Source organism: Grampus griseus (genome assembly GCF_964374135.1).
Source record: "Grampus griseus genome assembly, chromosome: 1".
NCBI classification, from domain to species: Eukaryota; Metazoa; Chordata; class Mammalia; order Artiodactyla; family Delphinidae; genus Grampus; species Grampus griseus.
In genome coordinates this window covers 49,968,075-49,991,279 of record NC_139017.1, presented here as the reverse complement: position 1 = coordinate 49,991,279, position 23,205 = coordinate 49,968,075, and the positions used below count along the sequence as shown (strand labels likewise).

At 38.3% G+C, this 23,205-nt stretch overlaps 1 protein-coding gene across 2 annotated transcripts in view; it reads right to left on the bottom strand.

Annotated features, from left to right (window-relative positions):
• Positions 1 to 1,102: 1,102 nt before the first annotated feature.
• Positions 1,103 to 23,205, bottom strand: part of POU2F1 (POU class 2 homeobox 1) — a gene marked incomplete at its 5' end in the record, with an annotated part of 173,525 nt that continues 151,422 nt past the window's right edge. For both annotated transcript variants that reach the window (XM_082649327.1, XM_082649328.1), the window contains 3 exons: positions 1,103 to 1,736; positions 4,511 to 4,599; positions 5,369 to 5,714. In XM_082649327.1, the coding sequence (XP_082505453.1) occupies positions 1,429 to 1,736; positions 4,511 to 4,599; positions 5,369 to 5,714 (743 nt within the window). In that variant the 3' untranslated portion in view covers positions 1,103 to 1,428. The remainder of the gene's footprint in view (positions 1,737 to 4,510; positions 4,600 to 5,368; positions 5,715 to 23,205) is intronic.

The window sequence follows — 23,205 nt, the reverse complement described above, 5'->3', positions numbered from 1 at the left end:
TCAAAGTCTTTCAGAGGTTCTACAGATCCCATGCCCGGCTAATGAGTGCCTTCTCTAGTCAGAGAACCAAGGAGAGCGTCAGGGTTAGAGGAATTGATAAGCCATCTGGTGAAAGTCTGTAGCTAACCTCAGACTCTTCTCATCACACCTCTTTCGGTGATCTATAACCAAAGGAAAACAGTCTAGTAGAGTTCCTTCAGAAAACAAAAGAAGGGAAAAGTTTCCCAATTTCAGTAAGTTATTTTGTTCTTTGCCAAGTAAGTTAAAGGAAGTTTGGATGAAAAACTTCCACAAAATGGAAAAAACAAACAAACACACCAACAGTAGAGCATTTCAGGAGATAAGAAGTCAGGAGAACCACCAAGTTAGGTGTCTGCAGTAGTCTTTGCTCTTCGGAACCAAATCCTGCCCTGCAACATGTACAGCCATTCCTGTTGAAAGTAGCAGAAAGCAGCACTGTTGCACCACAGGATCTGGGCCTCAGGTCATTCAATGATTTGGGGTGAGTGAGAGCTACAGTTCAGCAGGAATTCCTTCCTACGCAAAAGTGCTCCAAAGGCACCACCTGATGGGGGGGAGGGGGCGTGTGTGGAGTGGGAGTGTTTGCACACACTGCCTTCAGCTTCTGCACCAAGCCTCTTGCATAAGTGGCAAAAGAAAATAATTTTCTAGCACCTCTGTAAGAGTCATCAAGGATAAGGAAACCAGCAAGAACATTCCCCGCAATTAAGAACGTTAAGTCCCCCTTACCCTAAAACCCTCCCGCCCCACAGTGTGGGAGCTCACTGAAATAGGATCCAGGAGCAAGAGATAAACATGTCCAAACTATATATATATATAAAAAACAATAACAACAACAACAACAATAACAATAGAGATACAGTAATACAGGCCTGCCTAAATTGTACCAGTTAAGAAAGGAACCCCCAACACAATTGATACGATTATAAACACCTTGTTATGACTTAATGGCCTGTACAACAGACCCATAAAAATGATTTTTTTTTTAAGAAAAAAAGAAATTTAGACAAACAAGAAATCCCCTTCCTATATTGGAATTGGTAACCCACCTTAACTCGTCATCATGACTGCTGGAAATGATAAGTAGTCCTTTCACTTATTTTTTTGTTTGTTTGTTTTTGATTTTTTGTTTCTGCCTTTTTTTTTTGTTTTTTTTTAAATTTTTGGTTAGAAAGTTCTCCAATCCATGAAGCAATCCTGAAAAGACAGTGTTTTATTACAAAATTAGGCAAATGTTGTCCCATTTCCATCTTTTTTTTCCGGCGTGTGTTTTTTCTTCTCTCCCTCCTCTCCCTTGCCCTTGCAACACGGCAAGAGGAAGCCCATCACGTGTTTCAGTCTCAGCCAGGCTGGCAGCCAGTTGCATTCGGAGTGAAGAAGGGGGCTGGCGGCGTCACTCAGCCCAGCTCACTGTGCCTTGGAGGCGGTGGTGGTGGAGGCAGCCCCGCTGGCAGAGGCCGCTGTGAAGAGAGAGGTCTGGAGGGGCTCAGCTGAGGTGGAGGTGGCATGGAGGCTGGCTACAGGTCCAGTATTCCCTGCAGAGGCTGCAGCGGCAGAGACCAAGCTAACTGGGTTGCTGGTGAGCAGAGAGAGGTTCTGAGGGTTCAGGAACAGAGGGGCAGTCACGATGTTGGGGGCTCCTCCCGCATTGGCAAATACCAGGTTCCCAGTTGCATCCAGTGACGTTATTGGAAGAGAGCCACCAGAAGCAAGAGCTACAGACAAACCCCCCGCAAAACAGGCAGGAAGGAGAATGTTAGCATCATCCCAGAGAAGCCAAACAACACATCAAATGTACTGAGTTTTCCCACAACCCAGATGGAGAAAGCGCATCCCTTAACTGAGTTTTTTACCCTTAATTACAGCACTATATTGTCACCAACTAAAGTTTATTTATAATTTTGAAAGAGCCTAAAGGGCTGAAAACTCTAATTTTTTTTTTTTTTTCCTGCGGTACGCGGGCCCCTCACCGCTGCGGCCCCTCCCGCCGTGGAGCACAGGCTCTGGATGCGCAGGCCCAGCGGCCGTGGCCCACTGGCCCAGCCGCTCCGCGGCACGCGGGATCCTCCCGGACCGGGGCATGAACCCGCGCCCCCCGCATCGGCAGGCGGACCCCCAACCACTGCGCCACCAGGGAAGCCCCCTGAAAACTCTAATTTAATGCGCATGATCAGGATAGGTGAGAGGAGAATCAAAGAGTCACGTTTCTATCTTGAAATCTCAACTTTATTCCATCTACCTAGAAATATTTGTTAAATCCAATAATTTTGTTTTTAATGAAGATCACTGCCTTTAGATTACCTCCATTCAAAAAACAAACTAGCTACAGAGATTAAGGCGTTAAAATATAGTTAGCTTTTATCAAACCAACTGGCATTACTGATAAATTTGAGTACTTCATAGTGTGATATACAAGATAAAAACTGTCTTTCGAAAAGACTTTAGTTCTAAAATAAGTTATATATTAACAAATAAAGTATAAGGTGTGATTCATTTCTTACTTCAAAACATTTCATTTCTATGACCTGCACAAAGGAGAATGATGAGTCTCTGTAGGAGGAAAGCAGAGCTATACTGATGCAGGTGGGTTCTAAGCTTAGGACTTGCTTTAATATGTAAGAATTTTTCTGTGATGCTGTTGCTTCTCCTTCATCATCAAAATTTTCATTAAAATAATTGGGCACTCTAATATCTTTTCCTGTATCTGACAACCCCCCACAATCCCCTCACTCATATAACCACATCCTCACATGTATATTTGAGGCACATGTATTTCCTAGTGGCATTAAAAATGATTGATTTCTTACATAATATATAAAGAAAGAGAGAGGAGCTGAGGGAATGTCCTTGACTTTGAACATGATGACACAAAGAGTACAGAACAGTGAGTCTTGGTGCAGCTTGACGTTTTCTGAGATTCCAGGCTTAGGGTCACAGTCCAGTTCTAGATCTTCCCAGAGAGTACCTGTTCTGTACTCAGTTATGCCCTATGGAAGGCATCTTGCCTTTTTAGTATCACTACAGAGGTACACCAGAGGTACACCGAAATGCAAGAGAAAACGTGATTTATCACAAATCTTACTCCAAAAAGAAATCCTTTTATAATAAAAGCTTTACAGATCTAACCATCAATTTCACATATGATTTAGTCAATGAGAAAGTCAATATAATGTAAGGTAATCTAGGTCATGTTTTAGATTTGTCTGGAACTAATATTGTCTACAGTATACTGTAGAGATATCATCCATGAAACACTAATTTTTTTTTTTTTTTTTTTGCGGTACGCAGGCCTCTCACTGTGTGGCCTCTCCTGTTGCGAAGCACAGGCTCCAGACGCGCAGACTCAGCGGCCATGGCTCACGGGCCCAGCCGCTCCACGGCATGTGGGATCTTCCCGGACCGGGGCATGAACCCATGACCCCTGCATCAGCAGGCAGACTCTCAGCCACTGCGCTACCAGGGAAGGCCGAAACACTAATCTTTTTTTTTTTCATTTCTTAATTTATTTATTTTTTTTCATTTCTTAATTAATTTCTTCTTTTATTTATTTATTTTTCATCGAAACACTAATCTTAATTGAAGTTTGCTAACAGCTTATTTTTGGCCCCAAGAACTCTCATTTAAGCCCAAATTATTTTAAGAAAAATTTCTCAGATCAATATAGTGATATCTCAAAGTGTTTCCTTGAATCACGTAACAGCAAGCATCTTCAAACACAAAGCTCCGACGTTAAACAAATCAAACCCCTCAATACATAGAATGAGTGGATTTAGACTCATTTTAGACTGGATAGCATGCTAAGGCCAAAAGGGACCCATCTGGGCTTGGAAAAGAGACATTAAAATCCAAGAGAATATATGCTCTATAATGATGGGGATATACAAAGGGAAGAACCTAACAAGAATTAAAAGTACTCCTTAAGTCTGCACGATGTGCTCCAATGTTAATTCGTTATAGGGCCTTCTTGTATAAGGCTCTCTTAGGGGCGGGGGTGGGGACTGGAGAATTTTTCTTGGTCAAGTTTGCCTGGGGATGGGTCTTGGATGACTATTTAGATAAATGGAGGAGGAAATTCTGCCTCCAAGTCTATTTACATAAGAAGATAAATATCAGCATTAAAGTCCTTGTTTCTTTCTTTCTTTCTTTTTGGCCACACCATGCAGCATGTGGGATCTTAGTTCCCTGACCAGGGATAGGACACCCGCACCCCCTATAGTGGAAGCTCGGAGTCGTAACCGCTGGCCTGCCAGGGAAGTCTCAGTCCTGGTTTCTTAATACACCAAACTAAGTATATTTCCTGTTCTTACAGACCGACACCTATATTTCTCTTACAAAGCTGTTTACAAGGACACATTCTTGGTCCTCAGGTTAGCGAGCATTATCAATTCAACTATCTCTTCCCATCACTTTCACCTCTAGCAAAGCAGACTTCCACCATTAAAAAAAAAAAAAAAAAAAAAGGCTAAGTAAGGAAAAAAATTCTACTGACCTTGAATAGTTGCCAGTGTACTGTTGCTCATCAGAGCTGGGCTGAGAGCACCACCCAGGGTCCCTGGATTGAGACTGAGTAAGGCACCTCTGAAAGTACAAAAGAACAGTCACTTTATTACAATGTAGATGCCTGTGTCAGTTTGACAACATACTCAAATGGATAAGAAAAAGGAAAATACAACTGGGGAAGTATATGGAAATATGTTACTCTCTTTACACTCTTACATGGTGTGGTTAGTACTTCCAAGTTACTGCTTTCCTTGACGCTCACTTGTACAAAGCAAAACGAGGTTATGGTCCACACAGAATGTAAAACTTGCAGTCATTTTGACTCTTTGAATTACTTCATTCTCCTTTTTTCCAAAACAAAAGGGAAAAAATGCCAGAGAAAGGAATATATTTACGAAGTAATTTTTATTTGTTTCATGGTAATATAAAATTAGGAATCCTATGACTGTATCTCTTATTTATGTTTGAGAATTAGAAAGCAGACAGTTCAGAGATTAATGGAGAAAGCATAAGAATAAAGAGTCAGGAATCCTGGGCTTTCTTCCTGGTCCCATCACTCAGGTATAATCAGTGGCCTGGTGTTCTGTATCTTCATCTAGAAATAAAGGTATGACTACTGTCCTTCCAGAGTGTTAAGAAACTTAATTCCAACCATAATCAAAATCCTTGTGCTACTACTATAGAGCAACCCATTTCAAAGAGATTATAGCTTTAAAGGATTTTTTGTTTTTGTTTTTTGTCTTTTTTTGCACTTAAGATAGTGATGAAAAAGTATTCGCTGTAAGTTACTCCAGGGATGACCTCCTAGCTGTTTCTCAGATGTAAACAAGATGAGAAAGCACCTTACCCAGCTGCAAACTGTGAGGGTGCCATCAGGCCTGGGTTTAGTCCTGCAGCCGCAGCCATGGCAGCAAGACTGGCATTTGCTGGCAACTGTGCAGCTCCTTGGAGGGCAGCAGCTGCTGCTGTCTGCAACCCTGATGCTGTCACCATCACCTGGCTGGTCCCAAGAGGAGAGGACAAAGGAGTGGAGGTGGTGTGTGTTGTGCTGGTCTCACTGGCACTGGATGCCTCAGAGGTGGAGGCTGAGGCAGAGGGGGAGGGACTCAGAGAAGGGGAAGTGACTGCTGAGGAAGCTGGAGGCGCTGTGGAAATCACGGCTGCGGTGTTGTTGGAGGTGGTGTCTGTAGTGCCTGAAAAGGGAATCATATTAGAAAGTGACCTTCTGTAAATGTTTTTGGAAGAATGGCTGCTTTATTCAACCATAATCTAGAATCAACTGAATAATTAATTTACCATCCAGTAACCTCTAAACATGTCCTTTTTTATTAACCGAGTTTAGTGTTTCTAGGGAAATTAACCACAAAACAAACATTTTAAGAACCAAAGCCATGAACCTACTTTAAGAGGCAAGAGCAATAAAGTAACCATAAAACAAACAGGGAACACAGCTTTCCATTTCCAATTTCCTATTAAAAATTAAAAAAACACAGAAGCTCTAACTACAGAACACAACTGCTCTGGGGAAGAAATGTACAAGCAAAAAAATCCAAGCTTCTGAAAAGCATTTTCATTCAGAAATCTCCTTAGTAGTCTCTATAGAAAAATCAAAACAAAGCAATGAAATCAAGAAAAATTAAAAGTTACACATTTTTCTCAAATAAGTGTCAATAACATGTACAGAAACAGTATGAAAATAACTAAAGGCATATGTCCAGATGCCTTTTTTTTTTAATTTTTAAAAGTTTATTAAAAAACAAAACATAATGGTACAAAAGGTTGAAAGTAAAAGAACTGGAAAAGATATACTGTGCAAATATAAACTAAAAGGAAATTATATAATAACAGATACAGTAGACTTGAAAGCAAAAGCATTACTAGAAATAAAAAAGGACACTTCATATCAACAAGACCAATTTACCAGGAAGTTTTAAATTTGTATGTACTTAACTTCAAATTATATAGAGCAACAGAGCTACAAGGAAAAAATAGACAAATTCACTATCATAATAGGAGATTTAACATACTGCTGTCATTCACTGATAGAGGATAACTCTTTCAGAACCAGTAGACCACCCCCCCCAAAAAATTAGTAAGGATATAAAAAACTTAAATAACGTGAGCAGCAAATTTGATTCAACACGCAGATATATAGTCACTATACTCCAAAACTTTAAATTACAAATTATTTTCAAGCACGCTTGGAACATTTTTAAAACTGACCATACTGTGCTATAAGGCAAATTTTAACAAATTTCAAAGTATTAAAATTATACAAACTGTGTTTCTTGACTTGCAGTTAAGCTACAAATCAGTAACAAAAAAGTAACTAGAAGTTATGAAATACACTACTTCTAAGTAACCCCCCAAAAAACAAATCACAATTGGAGTTAGAAAATAATTTGAACTGAATGATAATAAAACTATTACATACCAAACTTGGATGTGACTAAACCTGTGCTTACAGGAAAATGTATAGTCTTTTTTTTTCCAAGGTAACAGTAGTGTTTTTTTTTTTTAATTGCACACATGTCTATAAACCTAATAAATAGGTTTTCTCTAATTTTTTTTATACAGCAGGTTCTTATTAGTCATCAATTTTATACACATCAGTGTGTACATGTCAATCCCAATCGCCCAATTCATCACACCCCACCCCACCCCCGCCGCTGCTTTCCCCCCTTGGTGTTCCTACGTTTGTTCTCTACATCTGTGTCTCAATTTCTGCCCTGCAAACCGGTTCATCTCTACCATTTTTCTAGGTTCCACATATATGCATTAATATACGATATTTGTTTTTCTCTTTCTGACTTACTTCACTCTGTATGACAGTCTCTAGATCCATCTACGTCTCAACAAATGACCCAATTTCATTCCTTTTTATGGCTGAGTAATATTCCATTGTATATATGTACCACATCTTCTTTACCCATTCATCTGTCGATGGGCATTTAGGTTGCTTCCATGACCTGGCTATTGTAAATAGTGCTGCAATGAACATTGGGGTGCATGTGTCTTTTTGAATTATGGTTTTCTCTGGGTATATGCCCAGTAGTGGGACTGCTGGATCATATGGTAATTCTATTTTTAGTTTTTTAAGGAACCTCCATACTCTTCTCCCTAGCGGCTGTATCAATTTACATTCCCACCAACAGTGCAAGAGGGTTCCCTTTTCTCCACACCCTCTCCAGCATTTGTTGTTTGTAGATTTTCTGATGATGCCCATTCTAACTGGTGTGAGGTGGTACCTCATTGTAATTTTGATTTGCATTTCTCTAATAATTAGTGATGTTGAGCAGCTTTTCATGTGCTTCTTGGCCATCTGTATATCTCCTTTGGAGAAATGTCTGTTTAGGTCTTCTGCCCATTTTTGGATTGGGTTATTTGTTTTTTTAATATTGAGCTGCATGAACTGTTTATATATTTTGGAGATTAATCCTTTGTCCGTTGATTCGTTTGCAAATACCTTCTCCCATTCTAAGGGTCAGATGCCTTCTTTGCATTAAAAAATTTAAGTGGCTATTGGGTAATGAAAATCAGCTCTCAAAAAGTCTATTGTGGTAAACATTTTCTTCTTCTTTTTTTTTTGGCCGTGCCACACACCTTGCGGGATCTTAGTTCCCCAATCAGGGATTGAATCCGGGGCCCCAGCAGTGAAAGCACCAAGTCCTAACCACTGGACCACCAGAGAATTCCCAACATTTTCTTATTTGAGGAAACAAAAACATACAATGATATTATGATTCTCATAAAATTTAGTATGAAAAATGAAGATCTAGAAAATTGTTCTTTGAGAGGCCTAAAAAAAAATCAAAATGCCAAAATTTCTTTTTGTCGTAAGGAGAACAAACATTTGAATACAAATAACTAACTGACATTAAAAATATCACTGACAGCTAAAACACATTCACTGAAATGGTTTACTATTATAGATGAATATTGTCCAACAGAAATACAGTACATATGTAATTAAATTTTCTAGTAGTCCCATTGAAAATAGTAAAAAGAAAGAGGTGAAATTAGTTTTAATATTATGCTCTATTTAACCCAGTATATTCCAAATATATTTCAACATAAAATCAATATTTTAAAAATTTAATGAGTTTTTTTCATACTAAGCTTTGAAAAGGAAATCTCAATTTGAACTAGCCACATCTTACATGTATAAAAGCCATGAGGCTAGTGCTTACCATATTGTATGGCACAGGTCTAAAATATCTCTAGAAGTTAGGCCTAGTGCTACTTAAAGAATATCAAGTCGGGCTTCCCTGGTGGCACAATGGTTGAGAGTCCGCCTGCCAATTCAGGGGACAGGGGTTCGTGCCCCGGTCCAGGAAGATCCCACATGCCGCGAAATGGCTGGGCCCGTGAGCCATGGCCGCGGAACCTGTGCTCCGCAACGGGAGAGGTCACAACGGTGAGAGGCCCGCGTACCGCAAAAAAAAAAAAAAAAAGAATATCAAGTCCCTTTGCCTAAAGCAGAAATAACTGATAAGGCATAGGATAGATAAAGAAGATGCCAACTATTCCCAATGAGCTGTAATTTTGATGCTATCTAACATCATCAAAGTACAGAACAGGCCCTCTTACTTCAGTAATCAGTAAATGCTACATACAAAAAAACCGGTTGCCTAAACTAGCTGGAACGTCATTTAGCGAAAGTCACTATGTTCTAGGATATAATCAACCACATATATGTGTAGAGCAGAACCTAAGTGGTATTTTCTCAAGATAGAGAACTGATAAAGACCAAAAACATCTATAAATTTTCAATATAATACTTCTATGAGGTATAAAAGACTTCAGAGATGAAAGAAGAACTAGACCAATCAAAATAAGTATTTCAAACCTATAAGCATATTGGAAAAAAGATCTATGTAAAAGAACCTTCTTTGTGATAAAATCTAACGCTAAGGCGTAGAAGATTCTCTTCTCTCATAATAGTTGTATTAAAAATTCAGGCAGTTTTGTTCTTTTAAAATCTATTTTGAAGCCTTCTTCTGGTCTATACTAAGAATACCTAGAATTCATCTCTCATTTTAACTGTTAAGGAAATGTTTCTTTCACATATTGCAGAGCTGGGAGAAAATTAGACACCATCTATTTCAGTACTGACTCTACTTTTCCCACCTCCTATCATGCTACACAAAAGGGTTATGTGGTCTCTGAATTAATCAGGTAAACATATCTTTCTTACTGTTAAGTGAAAAGGGAGGATTTACTCCTTTTTCTGTCCCTCTCAAAAATATAAATAAGATGATTCCCTCTTGACTGCTGCTGTTCCAAAGTACAATTACATCTTTGTGGATATTATTAATCATAGTTTCATTATTCAGTTCTAAATCTATCAGACCAATTTATATCACTGAGCTATTGATGCTGTGTTGGGTCCTATATGTTTGGCAGATTCATACATACTTTTTCACTTTGACACTCTTTTCCTAAGACCTGCCCCCTGTTCTATAGAAAGGTATATATCTTCTCTCATTTCTCTTCTACCGCTAGTAAATTTCAATATAATTTCAATCTTTTCTTGACCAATTTTTCAGCTTATCTAACCTGATTTCACTTACGGGCACTACTTTCTTTTCAAACTTCTGAAATGAACTTGAGGTCAAAGGCTTAAAGTAGCCTTTTCTTCACTCTCCACTGCCGTTTTCAGACCATTTGGCATCATTTTCTTAAAATCCCGCATATATACAAAGAAAATCCCATTAATTTCATCAGTGAATTTAACCTGGGCTAAGAGATGATGACTCCAGAAACCATTCAAAGTAGCTCTTTCTGGTTGTTATCCTCCAACCACATTCTAGGTGTCTTCAATATGAATGTCATATGAGCACTAGAGTATAATAATGGGATTTTCAAATGAATTCTCCCAGTGAATCACCTCTTAATCAATATATATCTTTTATCTATATTCTTGGCAACTTAATTACTTGGGCAACTTTGATCAGGGAAGTGATGCCTGCTGAGCTTTCGCGTCCTCAACAACAGAATTAGACGCCATCACCACCTCACAAGGTTAGTAGGAAGTTACGTGCAAGAATATAGTGTGTGGCACAACCTCCTGTTTCCCACCTCATCCTTTTTAATTGAAAAAAATTTTTTTGTAATTATTGAAGTATAGTTGATTTACAGTACTGTGTTAGTTTCAGGTGTACAGCAAAGTGACTTAGTTGTATGTGTGTGTGTGTATATATATATATTCTTTTCCAGATTCTTTTCCATTATAGTTTATTACAAGATATTGAACATAGTTCCCTGGGCTAGACAGTAAATTGTTGTTGTTTATCTATCCTACATTGGCTTGTATCTGCCAACCCTTTTCTCTGTATCGTTCCAATTTTAGTATATGTGCTGCCAAAGTGAGCACCCACCTCATCCTTTTTAAAAAATAGATTTAGTGAGGAACAATCTGTATGCCATAAAATTCACCCAATTTAAGTGTAAAATTCAATGATTTTTAATATATTGACAGAGTGGTACACCCACCACCCCAATCTAGTGTATGACTAAAAAAGATCCCTTGTGCCTATTTGCAGTCACACCTGTTCCCACCTACAGCCTCCAGTCACCTGCTTTTTGTATCTGTAGATTTACCTTTCCCAGACATGTCACATAAATGGAATCATACAATTTGCAGTCTTTTGCATCTAGCTTTCTTCAGTTAGCATACTGCTTTCAAGGTTTATCCATGTTGTAGCATGAACCAATACTTCCTTCCGGCTGAAAAGTGTTACACTACATGGATAGACCACATGGTGTTTAATTCATTCATCAATTGATGGGCAATGGCTTGTTTCCAGTTTTGTGGTTTTTTTTTTTTAATTAGTTAATTAAATAATTAATTTTTGCCTGTATTGGGTCTTCATTGTTCAGGCTTTCTCTAGTTGCGGCGAGCGGGGGCTACTCTTCGTTGCGGTGCACGGGCTTCTCATTGCAGTGGCTTCTCTTATTGTGGAGCACAGGCTCCAGGTGCGTGGGCTTCAGTAGTTGCGGTAGCTCAGTACATGTGGTACCGTTGCGGTGCACGGGCTCAGTAGCTGTGGCTCATGGGCTCTAGAGCACAGGCTCAGTAGTTGTGGCGCACGGGCTTAGTTGCTCCACGGCATGTGGGATCTTCCTGGACCAGGGCTCGAACCGGTGTCCCCTGCATTGGCAGGTGGATTCTTAACCACTGCACCACCAGGGAAGTCTCTCCAGTTTTTGATTATTATGAATAATGCTGTTATGATAATTTGTGTAAAAGTTTTTGTGGAAATGTTTTCATTTCTCTTGGGGGAAATGTCGGGTGGGATGGTAATTTTATGTGTAAAGTTTAAAGACAATGCCGAAGTGTCTTCCAAAGTGGCTGTATCATTTTACATTCCCACCAGCGAAGCATGAAGGTTTCAGTTTCTCCACATCCTTGCCAAGACTTATTATTTTTGGTCTTCTTGATTATAGCCATTCTATTGAGTATGAAGTAGTATCTCATTATGATTTTATTTTATTTTTTTATATGAAAACATTTATTATATTCAAAAGATAAATTTATAATATGTTACACATGAAAAACCTACAAAGCTCCTATGTAGGACAGCTTCTTAGAACATAAAGGTAATTTAAAATTACTATGAATGTACAACATTTTATAGTATAAGCTTCTGTCTGTTTGAACAATGTAATGATTTTTCTTTATGATTAAAACAAGATTCTGCAGTAGTCATCTCTGTAGCTATACAGTGACAGCACTCTGCTGAGCAATAATGTTGAACATCTTTTCATGTGCTTATTAGTCATTCCTATATCTTCTTTGGTATAATGTATATTAAAATCTTTTGCCCCTTTACAATACTAAGTTGCCTGTATTCTTACTATTGAATTTTAAGAATTCTTTATATGTTCTAGATATAATTCCTTTATCAGATATATGATTTACAAATGGAATATCTCTCCATTCATTTTTCTAGAGAGTTTGAGAGAGTATATTTATTTTGTATCTTGCAACAACACTGAATTCATTACTAGTTCTAGTAGGCTTTTGGGTGTGTGAATTCCTTGAGAATTTTATACATATAGGATAATGAAAACAAAGACAGTTTTAACTTCTCCCCTTCCAAACTGGATGTTTAAAATTTTTTTCCATTATTAAGTTGACTATAACCTCTACTACAATGCTAATTAGAAGTCTGCTAGAGCAAACATTCTTGCTTTATTCCCAATCTTAGTGGGGGGAAAGCATTCAGTCTTTCTCCATTTAGTATGCTGTTACCTGGAGGCTTTTTAGTAGATGCTCTTTATCAGGTTAGGAAGTCCCCTTCTATTCCAGGTTTTTATCATGAATGGGTGTTGGATTTTGTCAAATGCTTTTTCTATATCTAGTGAGATGATCATGAGGTTTTGGTCCTTTCTTCTATTACTCTGGTGTACTACATTAATTTATGTTCAGTTATTAAATCAACTTTACATTCCTGGGATAATCCCTTGGTCATAATGTATAATCTTTTTTATATGTTGCTGGATTTGATTTGCTAAGATTTTGTTGAGGATTTTTGTGTACATTTTCATGAGGGATATGGGTTCATAATCTTTTTCTTGTGATAACTTTGTCTGGCTTTAGAATCAAGGTAATATTGACTTCATACAATGAGTTGTTCCTCCTCCTCTATCTTCTGGAAGAGACTGCTAAGGTTAATTCTTATTTCTTTGTGAAATATCTGATAAGAGTTCACTGCTAAAGCCCTCTGAGTCCAGGCATTTCTTTTTGATTCACTTACTTTACTTGTTTTAGGTCTTTTAAAGGTTTTCTATTTCTTTCTGAGTCAGTTTTGGTAATTTGAGTCTCAGAATTTGTCCATTTCACCTAAGTTGCCTAATTTTGGGGGGCAAAAACTTGTTCATAATATTCCAGAATGCTGCATGAGGTAGCAATTCCATTCTTAAATATATACCCAAGAGAACTGAAAACAAATAACCACATAAAAACTTGTATTGAGCTTTGTGATGACCTAGAGGGTGGGATAGGGAGGGTGGGAGGGAGGCTCCAGAGGGAGGGGATATGGGGATATATGTATATGTATAGCTGATTCACTTTGTTGTACAGCAGAAACTAACACAACACTGTAAAGCAATTATACTCCAATAAAGATACAAAAAAACAAACAAACTTGTATTGATACATGCATACTCATAGCAACAGTATTCAAAATGGCCCCAAACTGGAAGCAACTCAAATGTCCATCAACTCCGGAATAATAAACAAAGTATGGTATATCCATGGAATGAAATATCACTCAACTATTAAAAGGAATGAAGTTCCAATATACTCTGCAACATGGATAAACCTTGGAAATATGCTAAATGTAAGAAGCCGGACACAGAGGGTCATATATTACATGATTCCATTTATATGAAATGTCTGAGACAGGTAGATTCATACAGACAGAGTAAGTAAGGGGAGAAGTGAATGGGGAGAGACTGATAATGGTTATGGGATTGCATACAGTTCATTGTGAAACACTACTTTGGAAAAAGAACTGGAGGCAGAGCTTGTTTAGTTGAGTTTTTTTTTTTTTTTTTTTTTTTGCGGTACGCGGGCATCTCACTGTCGTGGCCTCTCCCGTTGCGGAGCACAGGCTCCGGACGCGCAGGCTCAGTGGCCATGGCTCACGGGCCCAGCCGCTCCACGGCATGTGGGATCCTCTCGGACCAGGGCACGAACCTGCGTCCCCTGCACTGGCAGGCGGACTCTCAACCACTGCGCCACCAGGGAAGCCCTAGTTGAGATTATTAAAGGCTGTGGAATTTTTGCAAGTTCTTAAGACACAGAAGAATACATATCTTTCTGGAGCAGTACAGTCTTGATCATTCATTTTCTATCGTAGAAAAGTTTACCAGGTACAGCCACTATGGAAAACAGTATGGAGGTTCCTCAGAAAACTAAAATACCATATGATCCAGCAATCCACTCCTGGGAATATACCTAGAGAAAACTATAATTCAAAAAGATACATAGGCTTCCCTGGTGGCGCAGTGGTTGGGAGTCTGCCTGCCAATGCGGGGACATGGGTTCGAGCCCAGGTCGGGGAGGATCCTGCATGCCGCGAAGCAACTAAGCCTGTGCACCATGGCTGCTGAGCCTGCGCTCTAGAGTCCATGAGCCACAACTACTGAGCCCGCGTTCCACAACTTGAGGCCCGCACACCTAGAGCCCATGATCCACAACAAGAGAGGCCACCGCAATGAGAAGCCTGCGCACCGCAATGAGGAGTGGCCCCTGCTCACTGCAACTAGAGAGCCCGCGTGCAGCAACAAGGATCCAACGCAGCCAAAAAAAAAAAAAGATACATGCACCCCTGTGTTCATAGATAGCAGCACTGTTCACAATAGCTAAAACATGGAAACAACCTAAATGTCCATTGACAGATTACTGGATAAAGAAGATGTGGTACATATACACAATAGAATACTACTCAGCCATAAAAAAGAATGAAATAACGCCATGTGCAGCAACATAGATGTAACCAGAAATTACCATACTAAGTGAAGTAAGTCAGAAAGAGAAAGACAAATACCATATGATATCACTTATATGTGGAATCTAAAATTTGGCACAAATGAACCTATCTACAGAACAGAAACTGACTCATAGACACAGAGAACAGACTTGTGGTTGCTGAGGGGGAGGGGGGAGGGAGAGGAATAGACTGGGAGTTTGGGGTTGGTAGATGCAAACTATTACATTTAGGATGGATAAACAACAAGGTCCTAATGTAGAGCACAGGGAACTATACTGAATATCCTGTGATAAACCATAATGAAAAAGAATATAAAAAAAGCATGTCTCGGGCTTCCCTGGTGGCGCAGTGGTTGAGAGTCCACCTGCCGATGCAGGGGACACGGGTTCGTGCCCCGGTCCAGGAAGATTCCCACATGCCGCGGAGCGGCTGGGCCCGTGAGCCATGGCCGCTGAGCCTGCGCATCTGGAGCCTGTACTCCGCAACGGGAGAGGCCACAACAGTGAGAGGCCCGCGTACCGCCAAAAAAAAAAAAGCATGTCTCTATGTGTATAACTGAGTCACTTTGCTGTACAGCAGATTGGCACAACGTTGTAAATCAACTATACTATAATAAAAAAAGATTTAAAAAAATTAAAAAAGGGAAAAGTTTTACCAAGGACCTATTATGTACCAAGCACTATGATAGATACTGGGAAAATAAAAATGACCATGGCAATCACACAACATTTCTCTTAGAAGAGGGCAGACTAAGGGTATGTTTATTCCTTCATTTCTAAAATGCTATCCCAAAAGATGGTAAAGTAATAAAAAAGGGAGTGACAGCTCTGGGAGTGAGATTTCAGAGAACTTGAAAATTTGATATATTTGCAGAAGTGAGAAAGAGGTTAAAATTGGGTGGTAGAGAAACCAACCATAGTCCAGAAGGGCACAGTAGAAGACTACGATAGAGGTGGGAGTTATTTACCCCAGTGGAGCCCTGAGGGGATTTCAAGCTCCGCGTTGTCAGTACTGAGGCAGGAGTAGGAAACAAGGGCAGAGAACAGGGTGACCAGACTTCACACACCAGCTCTGTCAGTGGGACTTTTCCTCCCCCCACCAGACTTATCACCTAAGCATTAACTAATGTCACCTACTACTCTTCAAAGAAAATAAAAATCTGAGTATGGAAGGTTACGAACTTTAGTGTAAGTGCTGGCATCCCTCTCATTTGAGGAAGGTGTAGGGTAGAGCCTGGTCTGCCTGTCTGCTTTCCACCCACAGGCCCTGAGCAAAGTCTGGCAGTTCTCTCCCCACGTTCACAGCTCATAGCTCCCTTCCAATCAGGGGAAAGGATGCTGAGTAACAGAAGCTACACAAGGGCAGAAAAAATCTTACAAGCTACTGATATTAAGTACTAAGGCCTTGCATTCATCGGTATGACTAAATAATCAAAAATTAACAGACAATGAAAAAATCCACAGCACAAAAGAAATGGAACAAAATAAATAAGCAGAATTGAGGCCAGAAGAAGCAACTTAAATAAAATTCTAATTTGTACTGTATCTACAAATTAAAAATAGATTGCTATAAAAAGGTGGAATCAGAACAAAGAAACATTCTTAGAAATTAAAAATATGATTCTGGAAAAACATACAAATGACAACAATAAAAAATGAGAACACAGGAACAGTTAGATAAAATTCAGGATATATTTCCAAGAATGAAGTATAAAAAGTTAAAAAATGAAAAACACAAGAGAAAAGTTAGAGATATATAGGGCCAATTTAGAGAGTTTAAAGTCTGTTTAAAATATGTTCCAGAAATAAGGAAGAAAGACAAATTACCAGAGTTAAAGAAAGACATTAATTCAAATTGAAAACGCCCACTGAAGGCCAAGGAGGAGAAATTTAAAAGGCCCATGCCTTGATACCTTCTAGTGAAATTTCAGAACTCAAAGGATAACAAGATCCTTAAAGTTTACAGAGGGAAAAACAAATGATCAACAAATCGGAGTTAGACTGAAATCAGACTTTTCATTGGCAACACTGGATGCTAAAATACAACAGAGCAATACCTTCTAAGTTCAAAGGAAAAGTAATTTTGTACCTAAAATTCTATTACTGTACAAACTACAAATACTGTGAGGGCAAAATACTTTTCAGATATGCATGTACTTGGAAATTTTCCCTCCCACATAATCTTTCCAAATAAAGAAAAAAATTACTTGAGAGTGTGCACCAGGCAAAACAAAAAGGAATCAAAGGTAGAGGGGAAAAAAAAAAAAGAAAAAGGTAGAGGGAGACATGGGCTCTCAGAAATATTGGATCTAACTCAGGAACACAGTGAAAAGAAGTTAAAATAAGCAATTACAGGGATTCCAAGGAGAAAGTCTTCAGGAAGAAAGTAGATTGCATTAGATAAGCTGTATGATCAAGATACTGGATGTCTTTCATAAATAATATGAGTGAAAGAATATGCTACTTCTGTCAACTGAAAAAAAAAAAAAGCAACATAGAAATGTCAGAGGAAAAGAGGCTATAATAAGAAACTTATGGTCCAAATAGGAAAAAAATTAAAATGAGGCATGATTTTCAGCAACTGCTGACAAGAGGAAGAAAAGAAAATCCATTTGACACTGACTCTTTAACCTTCTCTTTCAAGGAGCAAGGTTTAAGTGTCATAAGATTACATTTTTCACCCTAATCATATGAGCTGTCCCTGAACGATATTTATACAAATGTAATATTATTGTACTCATTTTCTATCGCTATTTAACAAAGTACTACAAATTTAGCAGCGTAAAACAATTGATTCAACTTTGTTGTACAACAGAAACTAACACAGTATTGTGAAGCAATTACACTCCAATAAAGATCTATTTAAAAAATAAATAAAAAGAAAAAAAAAAAAACCCACACATTTACTATCTCACAGTTTCTGTGGGTCAGGTGTGCAGGCACAGCCTAGCTGGTGCTCTGCAAGGCCACAATCAAGGGGTCAGCCAGACAGTTCCAGTCTGGAAGCATGACTGGGGAAGAATATGTTGCCAGGCTCACTTGGGTTGCTGGCAGAAATCATTCGGCAGAATCTGCTTGCTGCTCTAGACTAAGTGCCCAGCTTCTTTTTGGCTGTTGGCTGAAGGCCACCCTCAGCGCCTAGAGGTCATCCTCAGTACCCTGATTTGTGAGCTTCCTAACATGGTTGTTTATTTCTTACTTCATCAAACTGGTGAGGAGGGTCTCTAGAGTAAGTCTGGGAACAAGACGGAGTCTTACAAAATGTAATATAATCATGGAGTGACATCCTATCACCTTTGCCACATTTTATTGATGAGAAGCAAACTAAAGGCTCAGCCCACACTCAAGGGGAAAGGATTACACAAAGGCTTGAACACTAGGAGGTAGACACCATGGTGGGGGAGGGCCACCTTAGACTTTGTCTGTTACAATTATAAAGGCTGATTATTTTTTTCTCTTAATTTAGATTTTTCAAGTGTTGAAACTTATTTGCTTCTGATCTAAACATTTTTCATTTTGCAACTTACTTTTTGTGTGTACATAAATTATTTTATTTTTTTAAATTTATTTTAAAAAATTTTATTGGAGTATAGTTGCTTTACAATGTTGTGTTAGTTTCCACTGTACAACAAAGTGAATCAGCTATATGTATACACATATCCCATCCTTTTCGGATTTCCTTCTCATTTAGGTCACCATAGAGCATGGAGGAGAGTTCTCTGTGCTATACACACATAGGTTCTCGTTAGTTACCTATTTTATACATAGTATCAGTAGTGTATATATGTCAATCCCACTCTCCCAATTCATATTGCCCCCTTCCTTCCCCCTTGGTATCCATACATTTGTTCTCTACGTCTGTGTTTCTACTTCTGCTTTGCAAACAAGATCATCTATACCTATAAGTGCTGATCATTAATTTAACATTTTTAGAGACTTCTGCCTTTGACCATAAGAGTAAATGATAGCAAACTTACCCTTACACTATAATAAGAATAGAGAAATATATGAGAAAATGTTTTAGATATGAGAAAATAGGCAGCACAGGGCTGTGATCCCTGAAGAAAAGGAAACAAATGATGTGAGCCCTATAATCACCTGGACTTTACTTGGAAGCACTTTCTAAACTGCTGCACCAGAAGAGGAAACTAAGTAGAACGCAGCAATTTCAATCATTTGAGGAGACAAAGACCACCGCTGGATGCTGAAATGGCTGGAATTTGCAGGAGAGAGTACTGGAAAGGAAGAAACTAATAGAGAAAGAACTCTAGAAATGTGCATAGGGGTTTCCTAGAATCTTTGGTTGAATACTAAATTGCACACGCACAGGGAAACCCCATGAGTCCAGGCAGGGAGGCTGTAAACTGAATGATCCTTGGAATTCATGCAGGACAGGGAGATAGTCCAGTTCCAGCTACACAGACAGTAGAGACTATTGAATATCTGGGCATTTATTAGAGACCCCAGAAGAGTCACACCTTAAACTAGTGAAGGCTACTCTAGGGCCAATCTAATAAAGCTTAAAAAATAAGCCTTGAAAGGATCAAGCTGATCTGTAGTAACCTATCTGTCTGCCAAAGCAAACTCAAAAACTCTTTAAAGGAAGACATCAAAATCCAGATGTGTAATCCCCTTCTCTTGAGTATAGGCAGATCTGTGAATACGACGGGAGATGTGGTAGCCACTCCTTTAATTGGGTTCTATCATATGACAAAGGCGAGAGGACTGACTACCTTATATTGCATAAGACCCTCCATAGCAGCCGACTGGAGAGAGAGTCTCATGTTGCCTTTGAAGAAGCTGCCATGTCATGAGAAGGTCATGAGGCTAGGACTTGGGGTTAGCCTGTAGGAGCTGAGAGTGATCTAGCTGACAGCCAGCAGAAAAAAATGGGGACTTCAGTCCTATAACCACAAGGAACAGAATTCTGCCAACTAATGAACTTGGAAGATCTTGGGTGTCATATGAGGTCACAGCCCCAGCCAACATCTTGATTTCAGCCTGGTAAGTCCCTGAGTAGAGGACCCAGCTCTAACCCATGCCTAAACTTCCAGCCTACAGAACTGTGGGATAGTAAATGAATATTGGTTTAGGCCACTAAGTTTGTGGTAATTTGTTACACACCAACAGAAAACTAATATGCTTGGAAAGAAGACAACAGTGTCTGCTCTTACCACTTCCCTCAGCTGGAATTTCTAGTCTATGCAATATTTATCAATCAAGGTGAAACAAAACCTATTTCACTGTTCTAAGCGATGAAAAATAGCCCTGAAGTATATGAAGTGATGTTCAACTTCACACGATTAGAAAATTGAAATTTAAAGTACATTGAGATACAATTTCTAACATACTAGGTTGGTAAAAATTAAAAAGTGTAACATTCTGTTGTGGAGGCTATGGGGAAACTGGCCCTCTCATGTATTGTTAGTGGGAATGAAAATAAGTACTATCTTTTTGGAAGGCAATTCGATAGTATCCAACAAAACAACAGTATCCAACAACACATAGGTGTGTACCTTTTGACCCAGCAATTCTACTTCTCGAAATTTACCCTCAAGACACATTTCCAACAGTACAAAAATACATATCCACAAGGTTATTCCTAAAGCATAGTCTATAATTACAAAATACTAGAAACAAACTCAATGTCCATACAACAGGAATGGGATTAAATAAACTGTAGTACATCCACATAATAGTCTACAACAATGAAACAGAATAATTAAGATTTCTATGAACTAATGTGGAGTGATTGTCAGGATACTTTGTTAAGTGAAAAAACTGAAGTGCAGATGATCACCTAAATATGATACCTTTAAAGTAACAAACAAGGGTAAATTAAAAAAGAAAAAAATCTCTCCTCAATAGTTCAAAAGAAACACAGGAAGGGCATAGATAGGAATGGGATGGAAAGGATACAGAGAATTATGATAGAAGGGAACGACATTTTTCTGAGGAGAACTTTTTGTATAGTCTTACCTTTTAAAACCATGTTAATATCTCATATTCTTAAAAAAATCACAAGGATAGGAGGAGAAACACTAACACTGAATACAAACAAAACAAATAAACTGACCTGAATTTCAAATGAATAATGTTACTACGCTGAAGAGGATATAAAAAGAACTAACCAAAATAACTTTTGAACACAGTATTTGGGCTTTATGCCTTTAGGCTTAAGACGAGAACTCTAAATTGAACTGAATTAGTAGGTCTTTTCTTTTCAGAGGCATGGGTTAGCAATTTTGAAACCACTTTCTTTTCACTATAGGATTGAACAGTTAAGTAACTTGTTATTGTTGATAATGGGAGCCAGGTTACACATTGTCACTGAGAAGGGAGTTAAAATATGGAAAGAGGTTAGGATAGAAAAGAACGAACTACAGGATATTGGATTGGAATTGGAGATATCAGTATGAGCTCATGGATTTGAAGGAGGCTGATTCTAGGCCAGAGGCAGAGAAACTTTAAGATGAAGCTGAACATCTTGTGTGCTAAAAAATAAGGAAGCACTCAAAGAATGCTAGGGACATGTCAAAAGGGCACAGGAGCCACCTTGAAGTAGTTCCCATTGGCTAAATCTGGGACAATCTGAATACTACCATAAAAAGTGATAGTAGGATTCTAACCTACTGAATACAGAATGATTTCTGAGTCCATATTGATACAGATAGCCTGGAACTGTTATTACTCATATAATTCCATCATTTCTTCTACATTTATTAGTTGGCTTTCAACTGTAAGGATGAACTTTTCCTTTTCCCCTATATTTCTTGTTTATTAAAAAATAGACAGTAAAGTATTCAGGGGAAAAGGGCTTATCTGTAACTTGCTCTTACAACAGTTCAGAAAAAAAATCACATACAGAAACACAAAGAGAAAAAGGAGAAAGCAAACATAGTAAGATTTTAATATTTGGAGAATGTGAGGAAGAGATTTAGGATTTCTCTGAACTATTCTTATAACTTTTCTGTAAGTCTGAAATTATGTTAAAATAAAAAATTTAAGAAAAAGCTCTATGTACGAAGGTGTTCATTATAGCATTATTTATAACAGTGAAAACTTCATTCATTTAATAATTACTGGGTATCTTACACTCTACGTAGTGTGCTGGACACGAGGAATACAATAGCGAACAAGCAAGACCAGTTACGTGGCTTAGAGATTGAGAGGTTTCCTGGGATGTAATATTTGCAGGGCTCAAACTGGAAGAGTTGGTCACCCTCGGTTGAACTTACCCATGATGGTAACATATGGAAATGGTTATGAAATTACAGTACAACCATTTGATATAAGGGCAAGAGTAGAAAAGTAAAAACTATAATAACAGAGGAAGATACTTATTATTAGATGTTAAGCTAAAAATAAAGGATACAGTATAAATACTATTAGAATTGTACATCTATGTACATATAAAAACAGATATAAAGACAAAATAAAAATAGTACTCACGGTGATTGTGTCTTTCCTATTTGAATTTCCTATGTTAAATATTTTAATGATTAAAGAAAAATTTCATTCCAAAAGTTACTAACATTTCAGAAAACTGTCATAATTAAATCTAAATAAATGGGCCAAGTAATTGAGTTTAACAAAATCTGACTAGGCAGTTAAGATCACCAAAAAATAAAAAAAATTTTAGCTAGTTTTGAGCATGTATATCTTCTTAAAATTACCTTCTGCCTCAGATTTGTGCCATTTTTTAAGAAATCTGCAAAGCTATTGCTCTTAATGCCTGAACCATTAGGAATTTTTTGGCAAAAGATGGGTATCTTTAAACCTAATGTAATATGACTTATGATTTGTTTGGAAGGTAAAGTACACAATTTACCAGCCAGTGGCAGTCAGGGTAGACAGTAAGTTCCTCAAAGATAGGAATTTCATGTTCCTGGTGCCCAACACAGCGGCAACCAATCACCAACAGTTTGCTTTTTAAGCTGAGGTGCTGAATACTATACACTCTTGAACAGAGGTTTTTAATTTGCCTCTAAGGCATCCAGAAATGGCAAGGCTTGGTAAGGTGGGGACTGATGAGGTTTGTGATTTATAAACCTCCTTGTAATCTTACTAAAAATTGTAGGTATGTCTACTTTGTGAGGGGAAGAGTTTATAGCTGTCACCAAAGTTTCAAAGAGGTCAAAGACCCAAAAGAGGTCAAAAGTACTGTTCTGAATAAAAAAACA